The following is a 27,266-nucleotide window of genomic DNA, read 5'->3' as shown; positions in this document are numbered from 1 at the left end:
GAGATCAAAATAAATCAATACATCGACAGCAATTGCCTACAGGTTGTCTAGTCAAGGATTCCCACGGGTGGCGTTCAATGAAAACATTTTGGAAACGAAATACAGAACAATGACGTTAGTTATGATCCGCTCAATGGAAAACTATGAGACGATCATTAATTATTCTCAATTAGTTTTTTATTTGCTCCACGAGGCAACGGCAAGAAAACATTTGCATATTTATACAAACTTTAATATTATAGAAATTCAACGCCGGATATCATGTGACTAAATGGCATTCCAGTTATGTATTAAAATTTGGGGTTTGTCAGGAAGGTTTATGCTTCCTGAAAGACTAATTTAATGGGACTTACTGAGATAACAATTAGAATTTGAAGCTTATACATTAATCTTAGATGCATGCAAGTATTGAAAAGCTTTTAACATTTCAGGTGGTGGTGGAAGAAGGCTTGTTTTTTTTATAGTATACTTTACTTATTTGATCTTTGCTAATTTTAGCTTTTATGAAATAAACATTTGTTAAGAGATTAATACAAAAACTTATGACTGAATATCGACCACTTTCTCATTATTGATCAGTCTCCAATTCACTTCTATTTTTTTCTTAATTACCCCGTCATATTTTTTGTTTTGGTCAAACTTATATGGAGAGATATCTCCATTTCATAAGCTTGACGACGTTTTGACTTTATGGAAAAAATGCAATTTGATTGAGATACAAGTTAAACTTAAAGCAAATATATTTTATGTTTCTTTTTGAAATGTTAAATTTCATATGATTAATAGTGTTAAATCAATAGCAAACTCTGATGCAATTTGTAAACTTCAAATAAAGTAGTCGAAAATAAAAGGTATCTAACGCAATAGAGCGAGGTATAACCTTATCCTATTTTGGGAATATGTCTACAATTGGTGTTGGTATAAATATAAATTACCAGAAGCCCTAAAGCAATATAAATAATCCCGTACTATCAACACTATCAACATCAAAAGTTCGAGTTTGTGACGGTTATTTACAGTAATAGATGGAATAAAACATTTATTTCTGGTTAATGATGATGATCACGAACTGGAACGCCCACGGAACGCTTGGAAAAGTTGAAGGTTGCGGGAAATATCAACAGATAATGATAGTTCAGGTGAAGAAAGTTTTGTTTGATCCTCCGTATACTCATAAAGATACTAATCTACTGGGGAATATAAAGATATACATATAAGCGATACTACTGGAGCATTTTTAAGGTTCCAGAATCCTCTGTGGTTAGGCCCCGGCGTTTCAGCTTAGCACTCAAGGGTAGCGGCGCCTCTGGTGTCGACCTCAGGTAGGAATATAATCTTACCTGGGTTGTACAGATGTCCATGGGCGGCAATAGGTGAACTGCGTGTTCATTTGCTACTCCTATATTATAAGAAAAAAAACATGAAAAGACATGTTACTGACATCAGAGTACGAAAAAAGGGTTGTATTAATTACAAACTCTCGGGAGAAAGTCCCTTCTGTATACATGAAAAGATTTACAGCGTTTTATGATGAGTTGCGCTCTGTAAATCTCATACCTTGACTGTTAAAACATGAATTATGTATTTTTCCACAATATCAAATACAGTTACAATGTTTAGAAGCTCATTGTTCTGCTATCTTACGTCTGTAATGGAAACTACGTCATAATAATAATAATAATATATTATTATTAAATATTAATAATAAATTATTATTTGCCTTAAAATGTACTGTATGTATATGAGCATTACGTAGAATGCTTTCTTTAATTTTTAAGATGAACGATGAAGGAATTATTCTAGTAACTCTTGATCTAAGTCTTCAATTGAGTCATTTCTTTTAATCTTAGCAAAGTATGTATATCGTAGATTTCCCTGAGGCTTTTTAAGAGTTACATTATGTACTCGTAGCGTAGAATCACTCATTACAACTCGAGACACGTACGAAATTACGTTACATTCTCGCATGGTGAGTACATTAAGTAATACCAACGCACGGGAATCAAGTGTCCCCGCTCGTGTATTTAACGAGTATTTATTTTCGGCGGGATTATTTTTACACGTGCCGGTGCGAATGCTCCGGAGACACTTCGAACGATTGGCCCTACATCTGGATGGAAATAATGTGATTTGCATTGAACGAAAATAATTCAAATTGTCGTTTTCGAGAAAAATTTGTGTGATTTTGTAAAGATTCGGCTTTTTATATCATTGTGTTGTTTTTCTGCAACAATTTGCCTTTATTTTGTGTGTTGCAGCAACAAATTCGCAATTGCATACCATTTATCTATAGTTTATGTTACCATCGGAGTCATGACATAGACTTGACATAAATACATTTTTAATCCAGTTTAGGAAAGGAAAAGATTCTTTCATCGCCTTTTCAAACAATTTTCGAAAAATCGATTATCACTTTAATAAATGCAAAGCTTTAATCGCTGCTTAACAACAGATCGACTACTTTGTATCGACTTATTTTTGTCGTTGTTAGTCGTATATTTTTTAAAAAAGATTGTGATGAGTCGGGAATAAGATTGTTTCAAATTAGAATTATATAACTAAGTTGTTACTTCTCGTTTACATCACAAATTCTTAAGCTTTTCATCAAAAAGTTCTATTTCGTCGACACTTAAGTTTCTTGGATCACCCCTAGTGTGGTTTTATACCAGCAGTGTCCACGGACCATTCGTTTAGAAACGCTGGTCTAGATTGTCACCTTACTGGCATTAGTGTTGTACGTGTGTATCGTGTATTCCTGTTCAATAATCAATAATAATTTGCTTTGAAGTAAATAGATACGATACCTCGCTACTTGCATATATCATTTACTTGATATCGAATTTATTTTAAACACCGCAATTGAATTAGCGTCCTGACGAATAACTTCAAAAGCCCCTGTTTACGCCTATGATTAAGACAATAAAACACATTTTGTTAAATTGTACTTTTTATTGTGTCAATTTAATAAGAGTTTGAGCTATAAGCACAGAATCGTCCATTATTAATATTCGATCTATTCAAATTTTGTAAAATATCAAAAATCGAATATTATCCTTAATTCTTTCTTTCATATTTTCTTTAAGAAAAAGATAAACAATATTTAGTTTGTTTTAGATCAAAGTGACCCCATTATCTTGTAGTTCACCTAGGTACCACACTTGGCCCCATTTTCATTAAAATTTGACTTTCTCAAAATGGGCTCATTAGAACCTTTGTTGCAAAAGTAACCTTGCTATAATATGTATCGTTTAATGTATATAAACCCCACCTATGACCTTATATGAAGAACCTTGTAAAACAAAAAAATACATTATTTTTGTTCTATTTTCTAGAAACTATGCCTCATAAAGGTCTCATAAATATATATTTATACTTTGAACCCACTTTTTCTGAGAATATTATATTGTTGTTATTGTCTTTGGAAAAAATTGTGTGAAGGCCGGTAATTTAATGAGTTTTATCGAAAATATGATTGAGCATCAACGTATCTATGGACCTCAAGTAGGACTTTTTTCCTCCTCTTACCTGGACTCCATGCTCATTGCTTCTTGATTGTCTTACATATCTAACTACCCATTAAGTAAATATTATAATAATAAATGTTAGAACGTTCCCTCTGAATAATGACTGTGCTACATTAGCATTAAGTTCCTGTATTGTTTTCGCTGAAACGCTTTCCGTGTTAGCGGTAAAAGCACCAGCTTGATGGTGGAAACACAATAGTAGGGTACACAATCATTAAATTCCGTATTATTAGTATTTGGCCAGCTATAGGCTTTCTTACCTTTGTGGTTCAACTCCGGCGGCACCACCGCCACACCTATTTCTGCTTCATAACCGCAGTGTTAAGCGTTACTGGGTTCTGGTTTGAAGGATGTAAGGAATACATACTTTTCCGAGGTGTTCCAGATTAGTCTTCAGGTTAGCGGCACGTCTGTGGTCGACCTCGGTTAGGAATCTAATCCTATTTGGGGTTGTTTACAGATGTCCGTGGGTGCCAGTAGCCACTTATCATCAGGTGGATTGCATGCTCGTCTGCTACTTCTATGTTGTAAAAAAAGTTATAACTTATAATCAATAATGTTAATCTGAATGGCGGCGTTTGGCCAAGTTTTTCTTCCTACCTTCTTTTGTAACCCGCTGTTCCCAGAGGTAGGAAACAAGGCGCGGTCGACGCGAAGTTTGCGATATTCATAAACTATTCAGCCTTCATGAAATAATCAAGTACCATACCTTGATATGTCTCTTAGCTTAAGGCCTTATTACTACGAAATAATAAATGCCCATCCTTTTGTCATCACATCTTCAAAACCGGGCTCTGCTCCACGGGCTAAAATTGCTTTAACGTCTAGAAGAATTTTTTCATTCTGTACCACTTAAATTCGTAATATTCACATCGTGGTAAATATGCTATGCCCTCGAAAGACGGCATACTGCGCGAGTAATGAAAAGTACACAGTACCAAATTGAAGCTACGTTTGCCAAATTTAGGGATGTCAAATAAAAAGGCTTAGGCGGTATAGAGTATTTCTTGGAAGTTGCCAAGAATGTCGAAAAGCAAGAAAAATTATGTGACATTAAGAAATAAATGTAGTGATAACCTTAGGGTGGGATTTTCTCAGAAGAGCAGAGGTTTAAAGCACTTTTAGGAAAATCAGAAGTATGATTCTGATTTTCTTAAAAACCTATTACTGTCCCATTACGGGAAATAGACTACAGAGTGAGGTGCCTAGACTATAGTCCAATACAATGGCTTAATGAGAATTGGTAGTCACATTTTAGAACTTTTTTATTGTAAAGAATGTAAGGTCACAGATTAATAAATAGTTACTACGTAAGTAAGGTTTCGTTTGGTGATGATTAGTGTAGGTTTTAGTCAGTATCCAAGACTTTCTTTATGGATGTGCGTGACCTTTCTGAAGTCAATGAACCGAAGAAAAAATAGAAAACTTTTCCTATGAACTAAATAAGGATAGCGTCTTGCAATTCAATAATATTATTTCATGATTTTATTCTATAATTTTCATAAACATACATAATTATTAGAATTTAATTATCCCTTATTTAAAAAGTGAACCCATTCTCAAACTTTCCTTTCTAAACTGAAACCCTTCTTATTCTGAAAGAAGTTCTATATTCAGGAGTGAGTTAAAAATAGATTGATAATTAATAAGGTTTTTTGTATAAGTAACTGATTTTATTTCTTAGCAAATATCAACTTGGTTTTTGAAATTTCCAAAACGAAACAAATACAAATACAAAAATCTTTATTTGTAGAATAAGGTGTATACATTGGTGTTATAGTCAACAATTTTCGCTCATTCTGCCATAAATGGCGTACAAATATAATTTTAAGTCGCATTTTATAAATTCAAATTATTAAATTGATACTAATTAGATACTAATTTCCAATATTATTCAAACTGTAATAAGATAAAATGTCAATAACAATAAAATGTCAAATAAAAATAAAAATGAAAAACAACACACGCAAAATGAAAAATGAAATACTTTTTTTATAAAAAGTAGGTATACAAAACAAACTGCCGTGGATGAATTTGTTAACTCTTTGAATAATTAACGCGGTGGTTCATTGTTGAATAATTAACGATAATAAGGGTGATAACAGACGAATCTTCAAAATATTATGTGTCTTACAAAAAAGTATTTTAGTGAGGTTCTGCAATTCAAAATGGCGTACCTGCAACGCAGCGGACTTAATACTATACATGGTTTTTGGTCTAAGCAAAATTACACTGAAAATATAGCATGTTATTTTAACATTACATTGGCGCAAATTCCACGTATTATTAACATGCTTTTATAAGCTTGGGTTGTATGTATGTATGTATGTATGTAACTATGTACGTAACAGAGTAACGGAATCTTTGAACCCGATTTCGACAGTAAATAGTATAATATGAAGCACCCTACGCTTTTTTCACAATTATACTATTTACTGTTCCTAAATTGATTCCTAGATTGAAAATTATTTTCTACTTTTTAGTTGATTTTATCATAAAAGCGTGTTTTTCAGTTTTTTGAACTATATTTATGTTATTATAATACGTCTAAACGAAATGTACCTAACTGTTTTCTTTACATTAACTTGGTTTGTTAAAACAAATTACTTCAAATAAAAGAATTTGTGAACACTTCACTTGTGTATTCATAATAACCATGTCACAATGAATCCTATGTGAGGCTGTAAGTTTTATTTACACATATCAATCATGCGACGGTTACATCTCGCAAATTCGCAATAAATAGTCGCCCGAGTGTTATCGCCCTAGCGGTGATCAATTACACTAATGAATACGAGTATGTGACCTGTTATGTTTAAAAGCATCTATTAAACGATACGTAGTATACTCAGTTTTTAATGGAGTGCATCAATTAATTTGTTTAAAAGTTACTGTCATTTTAAGTTCCCTTGGGGAAAGGGAGGGAAATGACACCTATTTTTGTCATAAAACTCTTATGATTACGACTGGAAAACGATCCGATAAACCGTTTTTGACTCATGTGCGACTTTAAGCTTATACAATTTATTAATTAGACTAAGATTTGTTTACAGGCGCAGATATATAGGTAGTTAGGTTAAAAAATAATTTACAAAATTCAAATTATATACAGGGTGAATTTTTCAAATAGGCCTTCAGGGCTAAATCCGAAACTATAAGGATAAGCGAAAAATGCTGAAAGGAGTTACGAGGCCGATTTTGATAAAAACTAAAACTGCATCATTAGTTTTTTAAAATATCTTTTTCGCTAGTCGTGAATCGAACGAGTTCATTTTGAAAAAATATATTATTTCACTATGTGATAGTGTCACTTATAAGGGACAAATTCTGGAAAGTAATGTTGTGTGACAAATTAAAGGAAAGTGATTTTTTTTTAAAGAAAAACATATTTTTTCATACATTGGCATACTAAGCCTTAAGGATTATACTCGTACATGACATATGGCTTAGTACGAGAAAGTAATAGGTTGACAACTAAGTTCCCGCCGTTTTTAGGATTTATTTTTTAATAAAAACAGGTAACTGATTAATTAGTAATTGTTTAATTCTTATTGTTTGTTGTTTACAACTTCGTTTCAACGTTAAATATGATTTTCTATATCTCTTTATTTAGTAATCACTCGGTTTTGACTCGAAAAAGTCATTCTCGCAAATTGTCAACTTTACATCTGTACTAAACGAAGTTGCGCGCATAGCAAGTTGAAAATCTATCTATGGTCGTAAAAATAACTTTAACTAAGTTGAACATAAAAATAAAAAAGAGAACATAAAAAAAGTTCTTGGAGAACTAAACTTTCGCTTTCGAATGATTTGAAAATTAGTCCACAAAAATTTGTTGATATGCGAAATTTATAACTTAATGAATGGCGGGAACTTAACTGCCAAATGAATATGGAAAAATATGTATTTTCTTAAAATTGAGGCTTTCCTTCCAGAATTTGATCCTTATAAGCAACCCTATTGGATAGAGGAATAATATTTTGGAGGGAGTATTTTTTTTTTTTTTCAAAATGAACTCGTTCGATTCCCGGCTAGGGAAAAAGATATTTTAAAAAAGTAATAATGCAATTTTAGTTTTTATCAAAAACCGGCTCGTAACTCCTTTCAGCATTTTTCGCTAAACCTTATAGTTTCGGATTTGGCCCTGAAAGCCCGTTTGAAAAATTCACCCTGTATACGCACAGTTTGTAATTTTTATTCAGGAGTTGCAGACGAGCATGATAAGCTCAGATAAGATTAATTCTTACCTGAAGTAGGCCACAGTTCCTACCTGAAGGAGGAAATTGAAGGAGGAAATTGCGCCACTACCGTGAGGTAGTCCTCAGGGTAACGGGTCAACCAGAGGGTGGTTCGACTCCGGCAGCACCACCGCCACACCTATTTCTACCTAATAACAGCAGTGTTAGGCGCTGCTGTGTTCCGGTTTGAAGGGTCTGGTAAGGGAGAGACTTCCGAGGCGTTCCAGCTTAGTCCTCAGGGGTAGCGGCGCATCTGCGGCCGACCTCAGGTAGAAATATCTAATCCTATCTGGGGTTGATTACAGATGTCCATGGGCGGCAGTAGCCACTTACCATCAGGTGGACTGCATGCTCGTCTGCTACTCCTATATTATAAAAAAAAAACAGCAGCGCTTAACACTGCCGTTATTAGGCAGAAATTGCTGTGGCGATGGTGCCGCCGGAGGATTCTACCACCTTCATCTTAATTCACGTAATTCTTGAATGACACCAAAGGTAACAAAGGCACAATAGATATACAGCTACATTATACCTATATCATTGCAAATATCAGACGCGAGAAAATTATAAAATAAACTTTGAAACGATAATTACAGAACTGCAGTAAGCATCGTTAGTTTTTATTGCCTCTATATTTAAATTGAGTTAAAATTTATAAGCGCAATAATATCGACTAAATTTATATCATATGGCCAGTATTTGGTCCAAATGGATTAATGGGCTCACAAGAAATAATAAACACTTTATGTTGGAGTACCATGAAATATTGTGATGATGTGAAAATATTCGTTTATGAACGACATATAAAATACCTCGTTTCAAGTGGTACTTCCCGATTACAAATTTTATCACTAGCCCCAACGGTGAAGAAAAACATCGTGAAGAAACCTTTTTCACTTGGGAGTAGTATAGTCTATACTAAGTAAATCCTTTTTATTTTGATAGAAATTAGTAAAAGAGCCCAGCCGTGGAGCTCTGGGTGAATGAATTTTATTGATTAGGTCAGTTATCTCTTAAAACAATGTTATTTTAATCATACATTGAAATTTCGTACCACGACCTCGTTCAAGTAAGATTGTTTTTATAACATTACAATAAGCAGTTTTGTATTATGTCGGTCGAAATTATTCATATGTTCATATTCATTCAATATGTTACTGTTGTAAGGAGGTCGTGGTACGAAGCAAAATAATGTTGATGCAACATTGAAATAAAAGGTTCCCGAACTATGATGGTTTTTAAAATATGGTGGTAGACCCCTAGATGTTTTGCATGCTGAGTTCGATGTAAATGTCGACATAAGACATACTAGATATATGTATAGGTAGCACTTTTTTCAAGCGGTGAATAATTTGAAACTATTTAGAAATTTTCTGGCTGCATAAAAGCATTTGTCTGTGCCAATTCTCAAAAAAATGTTGACAAATCTGTTGGCGGGAAATCTTTTTTATCTATATCAACTAGATTAGACACCTTGAAAAGTAAATCCTAGTGTCGTGTCTACGCCACATTGCTAACATTTTATTTTAGACTTTTTGATGTGGTTGAAAATGACATTATATGTTACAAATGGGCACTAAACAAAGACAAAAAAGTAGTAAACATAAATACTGGTAAATGGGGCATAACTTTTTTAATAGTGCACTTTGAAATTCTCGTCTGCATTTTTATCTGTGCCAATTTTGAAGAAAAGTTGACTAATTTCAGTTGGCGGGAAATAGTTTTCTTTTTATTTATTCAGAGCATAGAAGAGAAAAGCAAAAGAGGAACAACAATACAATTAAAAAAACAATTAAACAATTAGTTTATTTTTTTAATCCTTACAAAATTTATTCTTATGATAGTAAGTATTTTGATAAAAATCTATCACTGTGTTTCATAAAAATATACAAAGTAAAGTAAAGATATAGAATATTACTTCCTACAAAAAAATCCTTTCTAAGAAACTACTTCAAAGTACAAATAGTCTCTAAAAATAGACATAGACAAAAACAACATGATTTGAGTTTTATTTATTAGTATGAGAGCTTATTCACACTGCGTTTTATTTACCTACTTATTACAAAAATAGATCAATTGTAGTCGAATAGCAGTCTTCAGGTCGATATTGCAAGACTAGGGGATTTAATCTACGAATTGGATATCGCAAAATCCTGTATATTATTGATTTAATGCTTCATTACGTGACAAGTGGCAACTTCTGTATCCCACGATTTCGGGGAGGCCTATTTGGGCCTGCCTATATAGATAAGTATAGATTAACATAGGTTCCTCTGTAGACTTCAAAGAAGACCGCTGATGGATATATTTATTAAGAACAATGTTTATGAAGATTATTAAAACATTCATTCATATATATTGTTGTGGCTCAATATATCTTGGGAGTAATAAAATTAGACGCACTTGTCATGCCAACTGTGTTTCTAAGTCTTAATTAATTTGTTGTGGCAACAATAGCATCTAATTCATATAAATAATTAGGATATGAATGGAGATGTATAGAAATATTTTTAGATGCAACTTATTTAATTAATACGTAATTCAATATGGCTGCGTTTGTTTATGGGCCTCGTTCATGCATAATACAAGAGAGAGTTAAATACACAGGAATACTGCCATTTAGGATTACAATATCTATTTATACAAATTATAAATAAGTGGTTATTTATATATATATATATATTGATAGTCGGTTTTGAGAGATAAGTGAAATATTTTTTCTTGAATTTGTTTTTAATAATATAATGTAATAATGTCAATGAGATAAAGCAATACTTAAGTGTACATATATACGGACACACACATACACACACACACACATATATATATATATATATATATATATATATATATATATATATATATATATATATATCAATAAAAGTTAAGTCAATATAGTGCGCGCCAAACTGCTAGTCCACTTTGAATATAGAAATGAGTCGCGTCGCCATAGCAAATTGTATGACTACACCTGCCCGCAACAACTTCAGAGAAGACTAGTAGTTTGGCGCGGACGATAATTTTACGCAGCATTTATTTTGCCACATGACTACATAAGCTTCCAGAGTGGAATTATCATGTGTCCGTCATAGATTAGTAAAGATACTTCGCCGCTTTGAAATTGAATGAAGCGACAAACGGCTTATTAGTACGTTCTTTTTTTGAATTCTTAACAAATAAAAACATTTTTAGAAAAAAATACGAATAAATAACTAATACTGCGTAACTTACATTAAATAATTATTTCAAATATTTTAGGGACATTTTAGCACGGAGACGTGGCAAAACTTTTTTACGCAACTATTTCAATTCTCAAAACTAGTAATCTTTACTAATCTATGGTGTCCGTTTCAATCATCAAGTGTAATGCAGGACAGATCTATCCCAGTTCTAGGAATATATATCAAACAACATTGATTGGAGCGACCTCCTTCCATGTCCTGTTAGCAAATATAACCTCCTTTGATCACTCGTTATGTCTCACGCTAAATCAAGTTGCAATAATGTTGAGCTTATACGACGTTCATAAACATACATAGTGCATTAAAACTCTATGGTTCCTTTTAGTTTGTCTATGTAATTTACCCTGTATTTACAACCAGAAATAAAACATACAAATTGTCATAGTTTGACTAATTTCAGTTGTCGAAGAAAAAAATCCTTTCTAAGAAACTACTTCAAAGTACAAATAGTCTCTAAAAATAGACATAGACAAAAACAACATGATTTGAGTTTTATTTATTAGTATGAGAGCTTATTCACACTGCGTTTTATTTACCTACTTATTACAAAAATAGATCAATTGTAGTCGAATAGCAGTCTTCAGGTCGATATTGCAAGACGACTAGGGGATTTAATCTACGAATTGGATATCGCAAAATCCTGTATATTATTGATTTAATGCTTCATTACGTGACAAGTGGCAACTTCTGTATCCCACGATTTCGGGGAGGCCTATTTGGGCCTGCCTATATAGATAAGTATAGATTAACATAGGTTCCTCTGTAGACTTCAAAGAAGACCGCTGATGGATATATTTATTAAGAACAATGTTTATGAAGATTATTAAAACATTCATTCATATATATTGTTGTGGCTCAATATATCTTGGGAGTAATAAAATTAGACGCACTTGTCATGCCAACTGTGTTTCTAAGTCTTAATTAATTTGTTGTGGCAACAATAGCATCTAATTCATATAAATAATTAGGATATGAATGGAGATGTATAGAAATATTTTTAGATGCAACTTATTTAATTAATACGTAATTCAATATGGCTGCGTTTGTTTATGGGCCTCGTTCATGCATAATACAAGAGAGAGTTAAATACACAGGAATACTGCCATTTAGGATTACAATATCTATTTATACAAATTATAAATAAGTGGTTATTTATATATATATATATATATATTGATAGTCGGTTTTGAGAGATAAGTGAAATATTTTTTCTTGAATTTGTTTTTAATAATATAATGTAATAATGTCAATGAGATAAAGCAATACTTAAGTGTACATATATACGGACACACACATACACACACACACATATATATATATATATATATATATATATATATGTGTGTGTGTATATATATATATATATATATATCAATAAAAGTTAAGTAAATATAGTCCGCGCCAAACTGCTAGTCCACTTTGAATATAGAAATGAGTCGCGTCGCCATAGCAAATTGTATGACTACACCTGCCCGCAACAACTTCAGAGCGGACTAGTAGTTTGGCGCGGACGATAATTTTACGCAGCATTTATTTTGCCACATGACTACATAAGCTTTCAGAGTGAAATTATCATGTGTCCGTCATAGATTATTAAAGATACTTCGCCGCCTTGAAATTGAATGAAGCGACAAACGGCTTATTAGTAAGTTCTTTTTTTGAATTCTTGACAAATAAAAACATTCTTAGAAAAAAAATACGAATAAATAACTAATACTGCGTAACTTACATAATAAATAATTATTTCAAATATTTTAGGGACATTTTAGCACGGAGACGTGGCAAAACTTTTATACGCAACTATTTCAATTCTCAAAACTGGGTACATTTTCTTGTTAGGAGTGAGTAATCTTTACTAATCTATGGTGTCCATTTCAATCATCAAGTGGAATGCAGGACAGATCTATCCCAGTTCTAGGAATATATTTCAAACAACATTGATTGGAGCGACCTCCTTCCATGTCCTGTTAGCAAATATAACCTCCTTTGATCACTCGTTATGTCTCACGCTAAATCAAGTTGCAATAATGTTGAGCTTATACAACGTTCATAAACATAGATAGTGCATTAAAACTCTATGGTTCCTTTTAGTTTGTCTATGGTTTTATGTAATTACCCTGTATTTACAACCAGAAAAAAAAACATACAAATTGTCATAGTTTGCTTCCATATATTTTTTTGGTATTTTTTTCATACGTTGGGCTACCCCTTAAATTTTTGAATATATTCTATCCCCTATCTTCATCAGGGATGAATTAGAATTGTAATGGTGAAATAATGTTTCAAATCAGTCCAGTAGTTACGCAGCCTATTCAATCCAAACAAAACAATAAAATGTTTCCTCTTTATAATATTAGTCTAGAGGAAACATTTTATTGTCTAGACTCTAGACATAACAATCGGACTTAATTTCTAAAGACATTGTATAACTTCAAATGATTTTAAAAAGCGACAACAATAAAAAATGGGTGACGAATTAAGAGAGTTTGAAAAGTAGGTTAAAGTACAAATAAAAGTCTGTGATAACCTATTACGTGAATTACGTTTTCATAAAGGAAAAGAGAAAACAGCAAACCCTTTGGGGTTTCGTTACAATAGAATACTTTACACTTTAAAGGAAATTCGAAGGGGCACTCAAATTTTCAAAACTTTTGACTGACAACAATTACGAACTCGGAAGATTTTGATGGGTTTCGTTTTAAAAGCATAGATTAGTAAAGATACTTCGCCGCCTTGAAATTGAGTGAAGCCACAAACGGCATAGATTAGTAAAGATTACTCACTCCTAACAAGAAAATGTACCCAGTTTTGAGAATTGAAATAGTTGCGTAAAAAAGTTTTGCCACGTCTCCGTGCTAAAATGTTCCTAAAATATTTGAAATAATTATTTATTTAATACGTAAATTACGCAGTATTAGTTATTTATTCGTAATTTTTCTCTAAAAATGTTTTTATTTGTCAAGAATTCAAAAAAAGAACTTACTAAAATAAGCCGTTTGTGGCTTCATTCAATTTCAAGAGGGCGAAGTATCTTTACTAATCTATGACAAACGGTATATTAGTAAGTTCTTTTTTTGAATCCCTAACAAATAAAAACATTTTTAGAGAAAATTTACGAATAAATAACTAATACCTACTGCGTAATTTACATAATCAATAAATAATTATTTCTAATATTTTAGAAAACTTTTTTACGCAACTATTTCAATTCTCAAAACTGGGTACATTTTCTTGTTAGGAGTGAGTAATCTTTACTAATCTATGCTTATAAGTATAACTTTGAAGAAACTGACAAACTATGGATTCGATAATCGGATGAAGTCGATAATTTATTGCTTAATTATTGCCATTTTTTTGGGCGACGCACACTTTGTATTTTTTATATTAAAAACGCTATTTGCATTGAGAATAAAGGTACACAATTAATTTATTGTTATTATTTAATGTTTGGCGTGCCTCTACCTGAGTACCTACTCCAATGCATCCACGACATAGGAAATCGAAATAGATTAGGCCAAGTGTGTATTTTCTTACCTTTTTATTTATACATTTTATATTTTAATAAAGACATTCCAATATATAAGAAAAGACCGGACACGGGGAGGAACAGTATCATCTACGAGTTATTACCACTTGGTTATAAGTTCTGAAATATGTTCAACCCTCAATTCGAGATGGTCTTAGTATGATTTTATTATATGAAAATATTGAAAATGTAAGCTCTGTGGTCTCTATAATATTTTATTTCTTTGATATAAAACAGAACAGCAATATTATCTCAAGCTAAAAATCCACACACAAACACACATTCTTGCACGCAGATAAACAAGCGCACGAATACACACACAACAGCATAAAAACTACTACTAAAAGCAAAATATTAACGGAACAATTGAATAAAGTTCCACCAACTCCCAGTGAACAGACAACGCAGCTTGAAGAATAGCATAACTTGCAAGGAAAACTCTTCGAACACTAACTAGGTATCGAAGCGCCCACGTAGGCTTCAGGAACTGAAAGTACCCTTGATGCGTTTCTAAGTAGCTTGCAATTTACAAGGAGCTTATTTTATAGAAATGGGACTTATTGAAATTCGTTGGGAGGCTTCCACTTATAAAATATTACGTATTTAAGATGCTATAAAAAGAAAATGTTATTTATTTGTTCATTGGTATTCCTTTATGCAAGCCACCCATGGCTTCTTTACATAATTTTAATGCAGACCAGCATCGAATTTGCGGTTTAAGAAACTTTATTCTCATTAAGAATTACAAGAAATCCACTTACATGAGAAGATATTTGGTACTTATTCTAAATTACAATTTAGGTACAGTTCAGCATACACATTTATTATATTTAGTAGCAAGACATTTTCTCGTAATTAAGTAGTATTAAAAACAACTCTTATTATTTAACACAGATTTACATAATTCCAATTGTTACTAATAAGGTGGGTAAATGCTAAAAAAGTTTCTGACCTGTACGCATCAGGCGGTTAGTAATGAGTAGAATTGAGTAGCATCGAATTTACAAATTTATCTTCAGTAGGCTATTCAAATTTTGCCGCCCCCACCGACTTCTACAATTCGATACCTCAATTCAGAGATGTGAGACCAAATACGATAACGCTCCAATACAAATCTCTAATTGCTGCCCCCTATAACCAGCGAAAACAAGAACTTCAACATTGACATGACTGTGTCAGAATCCTCTGCGGTTTGCCTCCAGCGGAACCACCGCAATACCTATTTCTGCATAATGAGTATGAGAATTAGTATGAGTTTTTACATATTTATAAAAATAACTGGTTATATTTGTTTACGTATTTCCCATACATTTCCAATCAGTTCTAATACAGTCTGCTAGGGGCGCTGATTGGACATGTATGAGCAAGTACGTAAACAAATACAAAAACAGTATTTTTTGTAAAAACGCAAAAACGGCTACTAAGGGTACTGGTTTGAAGGATGCGGTAAAAGAGATTTACTTTTTCGAGGCATTCCAGCTTTGTCCTCATGGAGCGGTGCATCTGGGCCGACCATACGCCGAATACAAAGAGTTTTACTACTCGTACATTTGAATTAGTAGCGTAGTAAATCTGGAAGTACTAATACAACTCGTATTGCATTGTATGACGCATATGATCTAACAACATTGTTTAAATGATAATAGATTGTTGTAAATTAAAATAACCATTACATACACATCGTGTAGACAATGCATGACGTAGGCCGCGTCACACTATGACATGAAAATGGTGTCTTCATACTAGTAAGTTTTAGATAAATCATCCAAGCCTGTTATTAGTATAAAATAGGTATTTTATGATATACAGTAGTGATAGAAACACGGTCTCACGATCGAGCGGTTCAAGGTACGAATCAGGCACATTGGATTTTTAAATGATGTGCATATTACGAATTAATTATCAGTGGCTTTATCGGTGAAGAAACACATCGTGAGGATATCTGTATACTTGAGAGATCTTTAAAAGTTCTCAAAGGTATGTGATGTCTACCAATACGCACTGGGCCAGCACAGGGGACTATGGCTTAATCCTTCTCATTCCGAGGCTACCCTTGCCTAGCAGTAGGACAGTAATAGGTTGACGATGATTTGCAAATGAGCATGCAGTTATAGCCTAATGGTTAAGAAACTCGACCTCTCGATCGAGGGGTCCGAGGTCCAAATCCCAGGCACGCACCTCTGATTCCTCAAAGTTATGTGCGTATTACAAATTAATTATCACTTGCTAAACGGTGAAGGAAAACATCGCGAGGAAACTTGCATACCTGAGAGATTTATAAAAAAAATCTCAAAGGTATGTGAAGTCTACCAATACGCACTTGGGCAGCACGGACTATGGCCTAATCATTATGAGATTAGTCATTATGAGAGGAGACCCGTGCCCAGCGGGACAGTAATGGGTTGTTGTTGAAATGAGCATGCAGTCCACCTGATGGCATGTAGCTATATCAGCCAACTGCAATGAACCAGATACCAAAGTGTTAGAAAAAAATAGCGTCACAGATTTCGCTTTACCGAGGAGGGTAATGTTTTTTTGATCACATGTTTGTTGTGTTTCATTCTAAGGCACGCCCTCTAGCCTAAACGACCTAACGAATTTTACGATTTATTTATTTACTCTTTATTGACCATGTTAAAAACAATGTGGTACAAAAGGCGTACTTAATGTTAAATAGCATTTTCTCCCCATAGATTAATAAAGATTACTCACTCCTAATTAGAAAATGTACCCAGTTTTGAGAATTGAAATACTTGCGTAAAAAAGTTTTGCCACGTCTCCGTGCTAAAATATCCCTAAAATATTTGAAATAATTATTTATTTATTATGTAAATTCATGTAAATTACGCAGTATTAGTTATTTATTCGTAATTTTTCTCTAAAAATGTTTTTATTTGTCAAGAATTCAAAAAAAGAACTTACGATAATAAGCCATTTCTGGCTTCATTCAATTTCAAGGCGGCGAAGTATCTTTACTAATCTATGTTTCTCCCACTCAACCTTAGGGATGTGCAGAAAAATTAAAGGCGTCATGAGGTGTCATTAAATTCCTTAAAATTGTGGGAGTAACATAGACTATATCTTTAAGCAGTCATTTTAGTAGGTATGAAGGTGGTAGAACCCTTTGTGGTTCGACTTCGGAGGCACCACCGCCACACCTATTTCTACCTAATAGCAGTGTTAGGCGCTGCTGTGTTCCGTTTTGAAGGGTGTGGTAAGGGAGACGTATTTTTCCGAGACATTCCAGCTTAGTCCTCAGGGGTAGCGGCGCATCTGTGGCCGATCTCAGGTAGGAATATCTAATCCTATCTGGGGTCGATTACAGATGTCCATGGGCGGCAGTAGCTACTTACCATCAGGTGGACTGCATGCTCGTCTGCTACTCCTATATTATAAAATATAAAAAAATGTTTTTAAAAATCTATAGTTATTAGTTACCCATATTTCACGCAGAAAGATGGCTTGTAAAAATATTTTTTAACCTACATTATTTAAAAAATATGTAGTACCCAAGCAACGCAATCATTCCATTTAATGTGTTCGTGTCGTGACCCACTTGTGGTGTGACGCACGCTGCTACGTCATACGTTGTCTTGTCTATTACAAATTACATTAAACCTGTAGTGTGTGTTTAGTTAGTATAGAAACAGAGATAGTTTTTGAGGTGGTAGAACATTTTGTGGGTCGACTCCGGCGGCACCACCGCCACACCTATTTCTACCTAATAACAGCGGTGTTAGGCGCTGCTGTGTTCCGGTTTGAAGGGTGTGGTAAGGGAGACAGACTTTTCCGAGGCGTTCCAGCTTAGTCCTCAGGGGTAGCGGCGCATCTTTGGCCGACCTCAGGTAGATCGATATTAGTATCGATTATTCTACGTCTATTTTTAATTTTTATCACAACTATCGACTGCGAGCAGAGTTATTTAATTTAAAAATGCCTCTTCAATTATGTTGACACAGTTTTAAAACATTTATTAATTCATTATTAAATATAAAATTAAAATTTCTCAGTTGATTCTTTAATTAGTTAAAGCGATAAAGGTTAACTGTTCGTATTAAATTGCACACGCAAGCAGTAATTAAAGATAATAATGATTATAATTGTTCTAAAGCGTAATTCTGTGACGTCTTCCATTATTATTACAGTATTATCTGTCTCTCTATACTTTGTACAGTAATTCTACCATGGACCTCGATTTACGATCGAAGTATCCCTAATTAAAGTACTACAAAAAAGATAGAACTGTTATAATGGCGTCCTACAGCTGTCACTGTCACTTTTTCATCGAAGAGGGGGAAACCTTTAAAAGTTAAAAGTTAGTTAAGTACCGTGGGAGCGACATCAAATTAATTTTTTTTTATCGACTTTTCCTCCACGCTAGGTGGTACATACCCAAAAAGGGTGGCCTGACGTCACCTACACTTTTCAATCTGTACGTAAATGCGCTTATTGTTGAGCTCAGCAAGAGTCATGTTGGTTGTCATATTGATGGTGTCCCAGTAAACAATATAAGTTATGCTGACGACATGGTATTGCTGAGTGCATCAATATGTGGTTTGAGAAAACTTTTAAATATTTGTGAGAATTATGCAAAAGTTCATGGATTAATGTATAATGCTAAAAAAAGTGAAATCATGGTTTTTGGGGCCAGCGGTAAATATCCGAATAATGTACCTGTAATTAAATTAAATGGGACACCTTTAAAACTAGTTAACCAATTCAAATATTTAGGGCATATAGTTACCACTGACCTTAAAGACGATCAAGACATTGAAAGGGAAAGAAGAGCATTGTCAGTGAGGGTCAACATGTTAGTTCGAAGGTTTGCTCGCTGCACGCCTAAAGTTAAAATTACATTATTTAACGCTTATTCCACGTCTTTTTATACCAGCAGCCTTTGGACCAATTACACCCAAAAAACTTACAATGCTCTTAGAGTTCAATATAATAATGGTTTCAGGATGCTGATGGGACTACCAAGGTACTGTAGTGCATCAGGGATGTTTGCAGAAGCTCATGTAAACTGTTTTTACACTATAATGAGAAAAAGATGCAGCTCCCTGATGTACCGTGTCCGGGATAGCACCAACAGCATCCTGAAGATGATAAGCAATAGAGTAGACTGTAGATTTATTTCCCATTGCAGTTTCCTACATATAAAATTGTAATGTACCAAAAAAAAAATAATTGTAATTAAATAAATAAGTCTTTGTTACTTTAAATAAACATTTACATTATTATTATTATTATTATAAAAACCTAGAAATAATTTAATATCCGCCTGGTATCGATTTCGGAAACCTCTGAATTTAGACTTGCGTTAAAAAAGCTTTAATGTCATTGCAGGCCATAAAACAATAATTAACAATAACAGCAATAATAGCACGGTTACACAAGGCTTTATACAGCGATACAATGGCAATATTGCCGCGGGTAGAGCTCTCTACCCGATGTCGCCTAAAACAGTCGAGCGTTATGCAAACACCCCTTCACAATACACCCTACTGAATCGGTAAACAAATCGCTGTAGGTGTCAGAGCTTAGATGGGAACTATCAGGAATAGAAAGGGAAATAAAGTTCAAAGACCGGTGGCTTAACCATAACCAATATGCTGAAAAGGGCGGCACGCCTCGTGCCTCTAAGCCTTGTGGGTCTAAAAATGTGTACAAGTTGATCAAATCCCACACAAGGCTTTATATAATCTACGTCAATACAACCTACTCGTAGTTAAAAATAAATTTGTAAAAGCTTGTAAAATTAGTCAACTTCTTCAAGATACACCTAGCCTTAGACACACCTAGCCTAGACACCGGGCCTTATTCAACTTTCCGCTCCGAGTCTTTGAGGATTAGCCCGCTTGCTCTGCGATCTAGACAAATATGATAGACGTCTAAAGCAGAATACACACCTAATATGCTACATAGCGAGACCATAATCGCAGATTTACTAAAACTTTTAATTTATATTTCAAATAATAATTAGAACTTCCTCCAGAAAATAGAGAATTCAATTCCGGGAATCTTTAATGAAACCAAATTCAATTTTTTGGTTGATGATTTCCTTTCCGCACGTCTATATCAGTTTGTATTTCACACTAATTAATTAAATTAACAATCAGCCCATAACAAACAGTCATGAGAAATCGTAACTTTGTCTTGGGAACTGCCAAAGTTCGCCGAAATCTAATTTAGATTTTGTTATGATAATAGTTGAGACTATAACGAGTTTCGACAGATTACGTGTTTCAATTACAAATGTCTCCGCTAATTATTCAATGGGTCTTTGTCATAAACGTAATTTTCTTTTAATTAATAATTGATCGCTTTTTACTGTTAAGGCAGTCATCACTGTGACGTATTAAGTTATGCCAAAAGACGAGAGTCAAGCGCCACATATTAAAAAAGTACATAGCGATTTCCCGCATTTTTTACTCATTTGCTTTTGATAATCAAAATTATTTTCCTAATTTGTATTGATAATCTGTTAACAGGCACTAAATAAAGCTAATCATTTGAAAATAGGATTACGAATGTGTCGCACGACGCTGGCACCGCATCAAAGTGCATTTAGGCCTGCACCTCGAATCAGGTGTTAACTGGCCGCCATGTTTGTTTTTATTTTTAAAATACGATTCATTCCGATGGCAGCAAACACTTGGCGCATTCGTTCCCGCCCAAGCGATAGCGACAGTTCATTACGAGGAGGCAAAGGTGATTAATCTTTGTGCCATTACGTTCGAATACTGTTACAAATATTGCTCTGATTGCAACTATATTAAATACTGTTTACTTGAATAATTTATGAACCTTACTATCACAGTTGTTTAGTTAAATAATTTCCAATGCATTCCAATTATTATTCTCATTTTTTTAGTAAGAGAAGTTTAAACTATTATAAAGCACGTTTGGCCAAGATGGTAAGATAAGTTTGGCTAACATAGCAGGATAATTTTGCGGAAATAGGAGTAGCAGACGAGCGTGCAGTCCACCTGATGGTGAGTGGCTACTGCCGCCCATGGACATCTGTAATCAACCCCAGATAGAATTAGATATTCCTACCGGAGGTCGGTCACACATGCGCCGTTACCCCTGAGGACTAAGCTGGAACGCCTCGGAAAAGTATGTCTCCCTTACCACACACTTCAAAACGGAACACAGCAGCGCCTAACACTGCTGTTATTAGGTAGAAATAGGTGTGGCGGTGGTGCCGCCGGAGTCGAACCACAAAGGGTTCTACCACCTTCAACTGGAGACTTCCCATCTTCCCATTCAACATAGCATGCCTATGGTGTAATAATTCAAACGTTACAATACGCACACTTGTTATATTACACGCAACGTCGAAATTTACAATGGACTGTCCGATGATTCAACTTTAACGTATTTCGCACCTTTTGTAAGACTTATTTCTGATGATGAAATCCTAGAACTTATTGTAACCATTACACACGTGTATGTTACCACATTTACCCGATAAAGTCCCCGTGCATTAGTTAATATTGTATAATCTGTTGATATTATTTTTATTTTTAAATCGGACGAATATAAGTAGGCATCGAATTCCTACGTTTAAAAATATGACAGATTTGAATGAATTTATGCTAACGAAAATATTTATATCTTGGCAACTGCGATATTATCGTCTTGATAAATGTCCACCATCTTGCGAAATATTATCTTTGCGACTACCGCATGCGTTTGTGTTTTGACTGACTGTACCCCGCGTTCTTGTCTACGTAATGCCTTATATTTGAAATTGCTACAAGAACTATTTTATTATGATCCCGGGAAGTCGGGAAATTTCAAAGGTCCAAAATAATCTTAAAAAAATTACTTAGATTTTAACATCTATGATTATTTTAACATGCAATACTCAATGAGAACATATTAACAATGATAAAGTAGACCTTATCGCGTAAGAATATGTCATTTAAGCACAAATTAATACCGAAGTTTCAACTATATTGTAATTATTGTTGTATTGTAATGGTAGTGCTTACAAGATGACGGTAATGAAATATGTTCAAAAAATTAAGAATCATGTCAATGTAAAAAATACATTTGCAAATGAGGCACTAAATGCTCTCTTATTTAATCCATCCATTAATTAGCCTCTTGAGGAACATTGCTGGACATAGGCCTCTTATTAAATTTGATCTTCATTGATCTGCATTAAATAAAATAGATTTTTTACGATGTTACATTTCTATTATGGCTCTGTTTGTACCTATATTCGTCCTTGGTATGTCATGGTGACCCCTACACAAGAAAAATCCTAGTATAGGGCTTTGACTATGAGTGCTGAAAGCTAAATAATTCATAAAGGGGTTGGTAATTAATAATAGTTATAATTTTCTGTAATAATATTAATATAATATATAATAATAATATATGCAGATAACTACCCAATGCACACCTATGTTCCACAATAAAGTTATTTGATTTGATTTGATTTTTAAAATGAGCATATTCTGCAAACTATGTTTATACAGGGTTTGGTTTTTAAAATGACTCTGCACACTCTATATATAAATAATAAAGTAATATAAAAATGTTACCCTTTTAAATATTATCTACCCTTTTTGTGAAACTGTTAGTTATGGGTCTCCTCATCGTCCTGTTATAATGAGAAGGGTTTAGGTCCTAAACCCTTCTAATCGCACATAAACTTTAGGTATAGTCTAAACCGTTGGTCAGGTGCGGATTGATACATTTCATATATTCGCTTATAGTTTTTTTAGTCATATTGCCGCCATTTTATATGAAACTGTTAAAGGACGAAATAAAAAAAATACTTATAGAAGTACAAAAAGAGTAAAGCTGATTACGTCAAAACAATGATTGCTCTAACATAAGTATTCTACGAAATGTAAACACAAATAAAACGCAAAACAACTCAATTTGCAAATGTTTGGCCAAAAAGAATTGTTGCTCCGAGCCCATATATCAGAATAACGTTGAACCACAACGACGCCATAATGATTTACGATCGCAATACTAGGTACGTGATAGATTTTACGAGTTTGCTCTATCCACGATTATCGAGGTTTAGGCGCGTGGAAAGCATACATTCACGCGAAATGACAGTTTTTAGGGCATGAATAGTTTTTTTTATAATATAGGAGTAGCAGACGAGCATGCAGTGCACCTGATGGTAAGTGGCTACTGCCGCCCATGGATATCTGTAATCAACCCCAGATAGGATTAGATATTCCTACCTGAGGTCAGCCACAGATGCGCCGCTACCCCTGAAGACTAAGCTGGAACGCCTCGGAAAAGTCTGTTTCCCTTACCACACCCTTCAAACCGGAACACAGCAGCGCCTTACACTGCTGTTATTAGGTAGAAATAGGTGTGGCGGTGGTGCCGCCGGGGTCGAACCACAAAGGGTTCTACCACCTACAAAATTTGTTGTATTTGTTGTAACTGTGGAGAAAAACAGCAATAATGCAGGCAGCGCAACACAACAGCATTTTAAATGATATTTTTTCTTTTCATTTATTTTTTAAAATAATTAAATGATATTCTTAAAGCTTCTTTATGTTGCATTCTTTACATTAAATTTAGTATTATTTTAACTTCAATATATGTATATCAATAGTTAAGCAACGAATAATATGATAATTAAATTATATTTACCAATGCAAAGTAATGTGAAATTTAAAAGTTGTCGCTTACCATAACAATCTTTATTGACACAAGTTATATATTTGCAAAAAATGGAATGCAGAGGCGAACGGAAGCTCGTACATCATAAATTACCGATACTTAATCGCGTAAACACTGTACAGTTAATAGGTTTGCAAAATCGCTAAAAAAACAAGTAAGAGCGTAATCGACAGCGTAGCATACTGTTAAGTCCTTCGCACACAGCGCGCAATATATAAATTACGAGCTTTTGCCCGCGGTTTTGCTCGCGTTACGAAGTAATATTTTCATCCGCTATTTTATCCCCTTGGGGGTAGAATTGATCAATTTCTTAGCGGATGCCTACGTCATAACATTTACCTGCATGCCAAATTTCAGCCCGATCCGTCCAGTGGTTTGGGCTGTGCGTTGATTGATCAATATGTCAGTCAGTCACCTTTGAGTTATACAGGGTGAATCTCCATAAAGTGCACATATTGAAACAGGTAAAATTAAACCGCATTTTGTCGACAAAAAAAATATAAAAAAAATTAAAAAAAAATTTTTTTGGGTTTTACGACCTTTTGAATTTTTTTTTGGGAATTGTGCACCTGAAGTAAATAAATAGCTATAACTTTTAAACTAACAGGGTTATCAGGTTCAAACAAAAATAACAATGATTGCCAATGATAGGCCGTACTGATCCATGAAAAAAAAAACACAAAAAATATCATCTTCCCAGGAAAAAAATGTCAGATTAGTGCAAAAAAGCACTTTTTTTAGGTAAAATTTTCAGTAATCATCAATTTCCTCAAAATAATCTAGGCATTTTATTTTTTTATTATTATTTAATGTAATTCTACATCGTATTAGCTTTCAAACAGTAAAAAAACCACGCCTCTAACTCAAGTATAAAGTTTGCTAGGAACGTTTCAAAAAAGATACTCATGACGTGACGCACTTGCGCCCTAATAAAACTGGTATAGTCCGACTCATAATTAGATGTCCAAAATATAAACAAAGGAAACTATCAAAAATATGTTTCAATGATAAATTCATGGTAGTTTCTTATTTTTGACGATATTAAAGTAATAAAACAGTAATAAAATAAATCTTTAATAATTAAAAAAAAACCACTAGTTTGTATTAAAAATGTTATTTATTACCAACACCCTTAAAAACTGCCTTTGTTTAAGCGCTCGTAGGAAACTTTATACTTAAGTTAGAGGCATGCTTTTTTTAGTGTTTGAAAGCTAATACGACGTAGAATTACATTAAATAATAAAAATAAAATAAAAAGCCTACATTATTTTGAGGAAATTCACGATTACTGAAATTTAACCTAAAAAAATTGCTTTCTTCACACTAATCTGACTATATTTTTCTGGGAAGATAAACTTTTTTGATTTTTTTTTTCATGGATCAGTACGGCCTATAATTGGCATTCATTGTAATTTTTGTTTGAACATGATAACTCTTTTAGTTCAAAAGTTATAGCGATTTATTTACTTTAGGTGCACAATTCCAAAAAAAAACTTCAAAAGGTCGTAAAACCCAAAAAAAATATTTTTTATTATTTTTTTATTTTTTTTTGTCGACAAAATGCGGTTTAATTTTACCTGTTTCAATATGTGCACTTTATGGAGATTCACCCTGTATATATATTTAGATATGTTTATTTTGAGTGCGTGCCGATGAAAACCTATGTCTGTCATATGTATTTTAACTGTAATGTTACATTTAAATTGTTTACAAAGATGGCTACTTATAACAAAAATACTAAAATTAAAAAAGTTATTTGTAGTGTATCACCTTGTGGGTAGTTTGTCTCGAGCGCATACGACACGGAATGAGAGCGGACTGTGTGGGGGCAGTCATGCTAGACCGTCGGTTAGGACGGGTGTGTTGGTGCGTCAGCGAGCCAAATGGGGTCTAAGTGATACTACTATCCCAACGTAGAGTCGGGAATATCAATTATCAATTTAGTCTCCATATGAGAAAACGTTTTTTTATCATATAGAAGTATTAAACGAGCATGCAGCTCAATTGGAAGGTGGTCACTGCCCCATGGGTATCTGTAATCAAACTCCGATAAAATTAAAGTTATAGCTAAAGTCGATCACAGATTCGTTGCTACCCTAGGACTAAGGATAAGTTAAAATACCTCGCCTACCTAAAATACGTATTATTTTACATTCCTACCAGAATACAGCAGCACTTAACATTGGTGTTGTAATCCAGAAATAAGTATGGCGATGATACCTCCGCAGCTATGAAAAGATTACGTTTCAACAACTTAATAATGTTACACTACAATTCCGTATTATTTGTATACTCTTTTTATCCTGTACTAGCTGACCCGGCAAACTTTGTACCTCCTCAAAATCTATTTATCAAATATATTTCATATAAAATATAGCCTATGATACTCGTGGATAGGTGAAAGAATTTTTAAAATCGGTCCAGTAGTTTTTTAGCCTTATTCATTACAATCAAACAAACAAACAAAGTTTTCCTCTTTATAATATTAGTATAGATGTCTTTTGGGAATGAAACTTTCAATATACATCCGTAATAATTTCCTTATACGAGCCAGCGGAATTAATTTTTGAGCATTTTCTGGGAGCACGGCCGCGCCCCCGCCAAGCCAGAAAAAAAAGAAAAAAATTGGTAATATTTTTTTTGCAATAACTACCTTACATGAGCCAGCAAAACGTTAAGCTAAGGTTAAGTTTGTATAAAATAAATTGGTAATATTATTTATTTTCACCCAGGTACCAGCCGGCGACAGAAATCAAAAGGTTATCAAGAAATAAGCGTTAACAGTATGTCGAACTGTGTTCTTGTGGCGTTCATGTTGTTGTCTAGTCGTAAAATCAAGAGTTTCTAATTATCCTAACTTTTTTTGTAATATTGGACTGATACTAGCAAGTGAGCATAAAATACACTTGATGGTAAGTTGTCGCCCATAAACATCTGTAATTAATCCAGATAGATCATATTTGCTTTGCTGCCCCTAAGGATTAGGTTGGAATGGTGATTTCAAATAAGTTACTCCGTTATGGTGTTGATTACAGATGTCCATGGGCAGCACTGGCCACTTACCATC

At 33.7% G+C, this 27,266-nt stretch overlaps 2 protein-coding genes across 2 annotated transcripts in view; both read left to right on the top strand.

Moving 5' to 3' along the window:
• The window catches only part of LOC140756523 (NACHT domain- and WD repeat-containing protein 1), a 62,006-nt gene that overhangs the window by 403 nt on the left and 34,337 nt on the right, over positions 1-27,266 (top strand). The window lies entirely within an intron of this gene.
• On the top strand, positions 110-19,776 carry LOC140756691 (uncharacterized). The gene is made up of 2 exons (XM_073092247.1): positions 110-114; positions 18,912-19,776. The coding sequence occupies exons 1-2, from the start codon at positions 110-112 to the stop codon at positions 19,696-19,698; spliced, it is 792 nt and encodes a 263-aa protein (XP_072948348.1). The 3' UTR covers positions 19,699-19,776.

The sequence above is a fragment of the Epargyreus clarus genome, unplaced genomic scaffold (genome assembly GCF_041222505.1).
Source record: "Epargyreus clarus isolate Ecla_fem2 unplaced genomic scaffold, WU_Ecla_fem_2.2 ptg000035l, whole genome shotgun sequence".
Taxonomy (NCBI): domain Eukaryota; kingdom Metazoa; phylum Arthropoda; class Insecta; order Lepidoptera; family Hesperiidae; genus Epargyreus; species Epargyreus clarus.
The sequence above is the reverse complement of the archived record's forward strand: the minus strand, read 5'-3'. Positions and strand labels throughout refer to the sequence as shown.